The sequence below is a fragment of the Pleuronectes platessa genome, chromosome 8, assembly GCF_947347685.1.
Source record: "Pleuronectes platessa chromosome 8, fPlePla1.1, whole genome shotgun sequence".
NCBI classification, from domain to species: Eukaryota; Metazoa; Chordata; class Actinopteri; order Pleuronectiformes; family Pleuronectidae; genus Pleuronectes; species Pleuronectes platessa.
In genome coordinates, this window is record NC_070633.1 from 14,950,597 (window position 1) to 14,959,581 (window position 8,985).

The 8,985-nt window shown below is 40.2% G+C and overlaps 2 protein-coding genes and 1 non-coding gene across 3 annotated transcripts; 1 reads left to right on the plus strand and 2 right to left on the minus strand.

Annotated features, from left to right (window-relative positions):
- The first annotated feature begins 4,097 nt into the window (after window positions 1-4,097).
- Window positions 4,098-4,774, plus strand: LOC128446033 (gastrotropin). Its single transcript, XM_053428984.1, has 4 exons — window positions 4,098-4,164; window positions 4,243-4,406; window positions 4,514-4,603; window positions 4,721-4,774. Exons 1-4 carry the CDS (start codon window positions 4,098-4,100, stop codon window positions 4,772-4,774), a joined length of 375 nt encoding a protein of 124 aa, XP_053284959.1.
- Window positions 4,775-5,669: 895 nt separating this feature from the next.
- On the minus strand, window positions 5,670-6,729 carry LOC128446032 (gastrotropin). Its single transcript, XM_053428983.1, has 4 exons — window positions 6,557-6,729; window positions 6,301-6,461; window positions 6,127-6,216; window positions 5,670-6,000 (listed from the first exon to the last, which is right to left on the minus strand). The coding sequence occupies exons 1-4, from the start codon at window positions 6,621-6,623 to the stop codon at window positions 5,941-5,943; spliced, it is 378 nt and encodes a 125-aa protein (XP_053284958.1). The 5' UTR covers window positions 6,624-6,729; the 3' UTR covers window positions 5,670-5,940.
- Window positions 6,730-8,478: 1,749 nt separating this feature from the next.
- Window positions 8,479-8,550, minus strand: trnaw-cca (transfer RNA tryptophan (anticodon CCA)). Its single transcript has one exon. It is a non-coding gene; the product is annotated as a tRNA-Trp (tRNA).
- Between the last annotated feature and the right edge of the window lie 435 nt (window positions 8,551-8,985).

The window sequence follows — 8,985 nt, forward strand, 5'->3', positions numbered from 1 at the left end:
TCTCAGCCTGAAGACAAAGTTAGTATTCAATGTTTGAGAAACAAGTTCAAGTCTCTCTTCTTCTTCTTAACTCCGCCTGCACAGCTCAGTCAGGGCTTTCTATGTCTTCTGGCAGTTTGATATATAGAAATCTATTCCGTGACGATGAGGCTTTCGCTCACACACAGTGCATTAAAATTCTTGCAAACAGACCACCCTCCTTGTGTTAGACACAGCACAGTGGACTCTTAGAAATGTCTGAGCTGAGGCCTCCTCCCATGCAGCAGCATATTTGTTCTGTTATGAATTGTGTTTGAAATCTTTAGTATAATCACATGCAACTAGCCGGCTCACAGATCTTTAATTAGCAGCCCGACAGTCGCCTTGTATTCAATCTAGCTGCACCAAGTTACACAAACTTAGATGTCGGCCCCTAAACAAGTCAGATTTTTTACCATTGAGATATATGAAGTATTCTCTAGGAAAATTTATATTATCGGATCATCTTAAAATGTTAAAGAAAGAGCAAATCCTTGATCCGGTCCTCCCCCCCAAATGTAATGGCTTCTTTCCTGACCTACACCACAACTTTCCACCAAGCTTCATGGAAATGGATTCAGTAGTTTTTGTGTAATTGTTTGACAAACAAACGGATGTAAACACTAGAATGTCACAGAGTAGTGCACATTCCTCAGTCAAGGCCAAACTGTCGCCTCATGAAACCACATTTAAATTCACTACATCCAGATGCACCAAATTTCACACACTCATGAATATCAAATCCCTAAGCTTGTTTTATACATCAAGGTCCATGAGTTATTCTCTGAAAAATATTTTTATTTTTTTTAAATAAGTCATAATGAGTGTGAAAGATGAAGAAGGTCCTGGATCCGCCCCTTGATCCAAATCTGGGGTTCTTCTCTCACCCATTCCACATCCTCCCATGAAGTCCAATGGAAAAGAAAGTCCAGTTTTTTAATCCTGTTTACTAACGAACGCAAAAATATATTAAAAAACTAATTTCCTCCACGCGGGCCAGTTCCAGATGTGATTAACTTGGCGTATAGATTACAGAGGGATTTAACAGAGGTTTCACATGCACAGTATTTATATGGTTTCTACAACATTTGGTTAAGAGATGTATTATTGTTGAGATTAAAGGGCGTTTTTTAAACTCTCCTGTGTTCAGTGGCCCATCTGTAAAGCGAGGAGGAGGAGGAGGTGGAGGGAGGCTGCAGTGCTCAGGGCCGTCACTTTAATAATGGATCCTTCTAACACTCCTCCTGTAAGCTTTTGTATGTGGAGCTGAAGTCGCAGGCTGTTGGCTTCCTTCAAATGTGTCCTCGGGGAAGAATTTGGAATATTGTTGAATGGGGGGTGTAGGGTGGGCCGCTCAATTTGTGTTTGTGGTGGGGGTCTCGTTGCATGGGCCTCAACTGCCAACATTATCTTTGGGATCAGGGCTGCTGAGTGCAAATTAAAATATAAACTTAAGACTTTAACTCTCATTTACACTCAATAATAACTTAATCACGTGGCTGTATCAATGTTTGTCCTCTTTTAGTCTTAATGTAGCTGCTGCTTTATTTTCTTATTTCCCATATCTCAGGATTTCATTATTTCAGTTTGTGCTTATGTGGCACATCCTCCTAAATGAATTAGTTAAGTAAAGTGACCACACAGCAGCACACGGTCAAAGGAGTCAGGGGTTTAAAGAAACCTGGCAGGTTATTTCTGCCTCAGGCCCCACAGGAGGTTTTTCAACCTTTTCATCATTTGCATCCACTTGTTACATGCATAAAGTATTTTTGCATCAAAGATCAAAGTTCCCCTCAATTTAAAGTTTTTCATTAAATTGTAAAATTTTCATAATCAAATATCCTCTGATTAATATCTTTTATTATAATTCTCACTTGTTCTCACCATGATGAATATATGAAATTGTAGCTGTCCTTTATCACCTCACATCAACTTTAATGATCAAATACATTATTATTATTTATTTTTTAATTGAAACGTATGATACAGTTCCTATCCGTTATTACAGCATTGTGACATTAAAATGGAAATAATAAGGTATCTAAGATTAAAAACTGTATTGTTGGAGGTCATAGATTTAAAAAGACCTTTATCAATTTATTTATATTTTTACATTGTCATCATTGGTTTTCTTTTGCCTGCAACTTCTAGTATTCACTGATTATCAGCTTTGAAAAGTCTGTATCATTGAAATCCAGATTCAGTCCCCATGTGAACAAATGACAGTAAGAACGACCACTCTCCTTTTTGTGATGTGTGATGTCACACATGAAGCATTACAACCTCCGAATAACCTGGTTTTATGATCGAATAGACAGGTTTCAGATCATTTGATGAACACGTTCTTCACTTCCTCATTTGCACGAATATCAAACAGAAGCTTAGGTCACACAGAAAAGTGGAGTTAGACTTTTAACTAGAACATTAACCACTATAAACTGCAGAGTCTGGTAATATAGACTTGATCCACTTTAACAGATCAACACTGGATGTGAAGAGGAGGTGTTTTATATAGGAGTGATGGCGCCTCCCAGTGGTGACAGTGGAGAAGTGCTCCTCTTCTCCAGAAGCAGGGATCAGAGGGGAGGACGTGAAACATCAGTTAATTTAACTGATTGTTACACGGGATCAGATGTAGAAGTTTTCAAATTCAAATATGATGATTAAAGGAATGTATTCTTACTAAAATAGACTTAAAACATAAAACAGCCTTTATTTAAATCCACATACACTGTCCAGTCTCAAACTTACCAACATTTTACCCTGATAATCAAAGAGCCAATTCATTACTTCATGATTTTCTACATATCATGTGCTTCTTCATGTTATTTGTTTCATTGGATTTATAATTATTGAAGAAAATGTGGGATATTATACAGTTATTATTGACAGTGGCAGTTTTTCTCCCAGGCCTGTGGGACTGTTATAATTTACACAGGTGTTCATGATATTACCTTCACGACACCAGAAAACCTCCCGAGGCAGATTTCACGTTGATCAAATATCTATTGAAATATGTTCTGCCATCCGGGCCGAGCTGGGGCACGGCCCTGTTCGCCTCCTGCGCCTGTGGCCTTTAATGTCTATGTTTATAGTGCTGAGAAACGTCCAATATCACCGACAAATATTAGCTCACTTACATTTTAAAGAGCAGGCCACTTGAAGAAGAGTGCTATGTCTATCTGGTATTATGTCACTATGATTTGGACCTAATGCCTTAGTTCTGGTAGATCTTTTAAATCTGTATTCATAGAAATGTTAAACCAGATCACCTTCCAGGTATGACTCCATAGTTCCAGGTAGATTTTGAATATCACTCTCATCCACATCTTCTGGTTAAGTAAGAACTTTAAAATACTTGAACATAGAGGAGACAAATGGAGGTGGATTATAACAGTTTATTTATTATTGTCATCATGTTATTGCTTTCTACTGCTCTTTGAGTGTTGTAAGCCTATGGAGGCTTGGGACAAAAAAAAAATGTAATACATGACTCCCTGCAATCTATAGGGAAACCAATAGCCGTGGTAGATTAGCGGCACAGTGGTACAGTGGTTAGCAAGGTCACCTCACAGCGAGTAGGTTCTTGGTTTGTGTTCCAGCTTGGTCAGGGTGTAGAGTTTGGGTGTTCTGTCTGTGTCTGGAAATACTCCAGCTTCCTCCCACAGGCGATGGAGTTTAGGGTAAATTAAACTGTCCGTAGATTTGAATGTTCATTTGTATTGGCCCTGCAGGTTGTACCCTGCCACTCTACCCATGTCAAAGGGGATTGGTTAGCATCAAAGAATAATGACTGTCCGGTAACATGGTAACTTTATAGCACTTGGGTTTCTTGAGGGACAGGCTGGTGCTTCATAATAATCCACACATAAATGCATATGGATGCATTCTGCTACCAAGCTGCACAGCAGGTTAAATACTGACTGCAGGCCAGCAGACATTTCAATTAATTTGATTGAAGAGGGAAAACATGGAAATGGCCCAGCCCAAAAATTAGCATGAAGGGAACATAACACAGACAGCATATAAAGAGGTGCAGGTCTGTTTCTTAGTTTGAGTATCAGCAGTCAACCTTCGTTATGGCTTTCACAGGGAAATATGTGCTGGAGAGCTGCGAGAACTATGAGGAGTTCTTGGAAGCTCTTGGTGAGAAACCTGTATTTAGATAAATTAGAAAATTGTATTTGATAAAATGTGATAACGATGTTGTATTTTTCTCTTTAGGAATTACTATGCCCAAAGAACACGGAACTGGGGAAGTCATAACAGAGATCCATCAGAATGACGAGTTCAGGGTGACCAAACACATGGAGGCTAACACCTGGTGCATCAAGTTCCACATTGGGAAGGAGGCAGAGCTGGAAACTGCGGGGGGCATGAAATTCAAGGTCAGTTCATTGTCATTTTACCATGTATAAGCAGTTATATTTTAAATATCTCAACACTGGCTGTTTTCCACCTGCAGTTTGATCAATTGTGCTTTTAAAATGTTCAGACCACTGTCACCCTGGACGGAGGGAAATTGAAGATCCAGTTTCCCAATTACCTTTACACTGCTGAGGTGGTCTCTGACAAGCTCGTCGAGGTGAGCACATATGACTTTTATACTGGTGTCGCGATGAACGTTTGTGGTGTGTTATTGTGTGTGTGTGTGTGTGTGTCTGCGTGTGTGTGAACATCTTTGCGTTTTCTCTCATTTAAGGTCCAAACTGTGGCTGGAGTAACCGCCAAGATGATTAGCAAGAAAACAAAATGAGCAACAAGAAGATCTCTTTAATAAATGTCAACACTCAAATGTGTCTTTTTGTGTGATTGTGTTCGGTATTTCCTTCAACAGCACAATTTCAGAGATGTGTAAAGTTTGCCTGTCAGCCTTTCAGTCCTGCAGTGACCAGTTACTGTATATATTCACCGGCAGCTGCTCTAATTCATCCAAATTGACTGTAGATTTGTTTCAAATCTGTTAGTTGGAATCCGCAACCCTGCTGCTTCCAGTCAGACCAAAATAGTTTGAACTAGAATGCCACTCAGTAGAGAGCATTACCTTGACCAAGGCCTAACTGTTCTCTTGAATTCAAACAAGCTACACTATATTTCACACACTCATAGATATCACTTCCCTAAATATGCCTGATTCTTTCATCCAGGTCAAAGAATGATTCCGTGGGAAAACAGTGAAAATGTTAAATTTCAAAAAGGTTTGCCTGACGAAGGTCTAGAACCGAAACGTTGCAGCATAATGAATCACTGGTTGCAAGTTGGACAGTGTGTGGGAGCAGTTTTTGATCCACTCGTGCCTCTACAACACACCTTTCCGTCAAATGGAGGTGCCAAGCCTTCTCAAATTAGAAAGGGATACAAAATCTTATCTGGATCTTCCCTGACTCCACATCCTTCTACCAAGTTAGAATTTTATCCAGTTGTTTTTGCATAATCTCACTTAGCAGCAAACAAACAAGAGATTAAATAATAACCATAACAATAATGATAAATTATCTCTTCTCTTAATGTTCAGATTAGGGAACTGGCATTTGAAGCATGTTTTATAGTTTTTTTTTTATGTATATGTGTTTAAGTTAAGAATAAATATAATTAATTAAATATCACTGAGCTCAAACCAAATTTAAGAAAATATCATTACTGCTCTGAAAAACCGTTTTTTTGCATTTTTCTTCTTTATTGAATCAAAGAGGAATACTCTTCCAGTTGGACGGTTTGTAGAAATACAGCAGAAAAAAAAGCCTAGTCGGTTTGTTTTTTACATTTCTTTGGTAAAACTGAAAGTATGCACCAGGATATCCCACTGGCTGCTCCTTGATACAAATGGTGAATACATTTTTAAACTGGTGGAGACATTTTCATTATGGGTTCCTCTGCCTCCCACAGCCTCTCTTCCACTGCTGCATGTTGGGTCTCGCCACGTTAGATCCGTTTGCTGACTCTTTTGAAAGTCACACCCTTCTCTCCTGGAGTTATGCAGATCTGCGGAGCGTAGAGTGGGAAAGATAAAGTGAATATAAAACAAACTGCAGCTTATATTTCTGTCACATTAAGGTAACATGGAGGTAGTATCGGGGCGGTCACAGTTTGAGCGAGTGCTTCTCTTACCATCACTAGTTTATCTTCAATTATCTCCGCTGTGAAGTTGTACTGAGGAAACTCTATTGAAATCTTGCTGTCGGCCATCGTGACCGTGGCCTAAAGGTCACAAGGATAAAAGGTCACAGAGGGAAACGAGCGGTGCAGGTCGGGAACATGAAAACTCATCTGTTGTGAGCTTACCTTGAATTTGGGGCCCTTCATCGTCGCCAGCTCACACTCCTGGCCAATGGTGAAGCTATTGGACCAGGTCCAGTTGGGGATGGATTGCGTCCAGGTGAAGTTGTTCCCGTCCTGAACCACGTCCGTCACCACTATGTGGTCGGTCTTGGCGCTGAGAAGCCCTGTCACAGAGTGGTCGAAATCCCAAATGAAGACAGTCACACAAACAAACTTTAAGTGAATGACAGCTCGTGTTTATCCAAAGAGAAACTAATACCCAAAACTTCCAGAAACTCCTCGTAGTTCTCCTGACTCTCCAGCTCATATTTCCCGGTGAAAGCCATGATGGTGAAAGAGAGGAGCTACCGAGTGAATGAGTTCAATAAGAAGAGAGGAGTGGCCTTCAGTTCTGAATCACTGCCAAACCCTCTCTCCTACTCTCGTCGCACATGTTCTCCACTTCATCCCTCATGTGTGAGGCATGCAGGCAATGTTTTTCCAACACAGTTTGTCACCTTGTTTTAAAGACAGTGATCTAAAAGATCCCAGTTATTCCCTTGCCCCTGTCACTTTCAGGTTCTACCAGCACTTCTGTCATTGATAAGATTTCCTCTGCATGTTTGGACTTGTATTATGTAGTACAATGCTCAGAGCACAGGGCTGATGTATATGTTAAGCTTAAGTCAACTCTTCTTTCTACCTGTGAGGTTCAGGGATGGAAATCCTTGTAGTGCAGTGAGCAGCTGAAGTTGAAGCTTTGAAAGTTTCTTCTCGAGAACGGTTTGTACTAACAAGACAAAATCAACAATTGAACCAGGGCCAGTACACCACAACCACAACGAGGTGAATCACAGAATGTTCTCGAGCAATAAGTGGGGGAACTATGTGTCAGAGTGGTTCTGTCGGTCAGTGTCAGGGTCAGTGGCAACAGAAACACAGGCTGTCGCTGCTGGTATGTTATTTTAATAAATGAATGAAAAGTGGATTACAGCCAGAAGGGCAATTAAAAAAGAGAAAGAAATGAAAGCCGAACACACAAGGTGATTTGAGGAACATCAACAGGTGTGAACACTGTGAATAACACACACACACACACACACATACACACACGCATGCACGCACACATGCACGCACGCACACAAACACTGCGATATCAAATTACATATTCGTTCTTATCATGCCTTGTACTGGTTATTTTTTTAACCTTATCATTGTATATTTATTTTCTAAATACACATGTTATTCTTCCCTGTATATTCATCACATGACTATTATTATTACTATTAATACTATTATATTTTCAAATACTTATTTAAGTTTACTTATTTATTTACTCTTCAATTTTACTTTGCAAACATTCCTTTCCACCATTATACTTGTTGGACCAGTGTGGACATGTTGAATCTTAAGTAGCGGAAACAGCCAAAGAACTGAAATGAATTCTGACAGGAAATGACTCACAGGTCTGTCCATGGGCAAGAAAAAATTGTGGTGGGCGGAAGCAGAACTGAAACACTGATTGTTTGGGAGATGCTGCTTGAAATCTCAGTCTGTGTGAGATGTTGCTCCTTCACCTCGCACTGCAGCGGGCGCCTCATCCCTTGATGTAAACTGAACCGTGTAAGCGGAAGGGAAACATGTGAGAAGTGCTGTACGATGGAGTGCTCTCCTCTGAATGGAGGTTTGGACCTTTTCAGGTCAGTCTTCTCCCTTCCAGCTCAATGTGTGAGAGAAAAGAAATGCTTGTTTTGAAAATACATGCGCTCTCTCTCTATATATAGAGAGTATATATATACATATATATACAAGTGTTGCAACCTTGCCCCACTGAACCATTCTGCACATCCTGAACTCCTTTATCTGTCATAGAAACCTGCTGTTAATACACTTTGTGCAGCAGAGATCAGATGAACTGTCTGTATGTTCCAAATACATCTGGAATGAACTAATACATCGAACTACTCAGGAGGTGCTGACAGTTACACCTGAGTGCCTGCAGTGTCAGGTCTTTCAGGGGGAGTCCCAGATAAAGAGGAAAATTTAACCTCATTTCAGGAAGTTGCTTTTGTGTTGAAAACACACAAACCACTTACCTGGAGTCACATGACATTTGCTTCTATTGCTCGGTGTTGGTTTCATAGTTTGATTCAGGACATCATTCCAGTTACTGACTGGCACCATCACAATAAAGAGATCACATGACCCTGACGTGATTTGAACACGCAACCTTCTGATCTGGAGTCAGACGCGCTACCGTTGCGCCACAGAGTCTGGTGAACCACTCAAAACACTCCCATGATCCATTGAGCTCTTCTCTTTCTCCCTCTCCCTGCTCTTTATTTTACTACATGTCACTGACTTTGTGTTTTTTATTTCTCTCTCTCTCTCTCTCTCTCTCTCTCTCTCTCTCTCTCTCTCTCTCTCTCTCTCTCTCTCTCTCTCTCCATTCTTAATTCAGATGTGACACCACTTAACAATTAATGTTAATATTACTATTTTTATTAATTAATTGTTGCTGCTATCATTAATAACGTCATTACTTTAAATTGGACAAAGCTGTGATGGTTAAACCACTGTTCCTGGTATCTCTCTCTCTCTCTCTCTCTCTCTCTCTTTGTCTCTCTCTCTCTCTCTCTCTCTCTCTCTCTCTCTCTCTCTCTCACTGATCTTGGTGCTGCTATAGAGGTTTTTCCAGGAAATATTGAG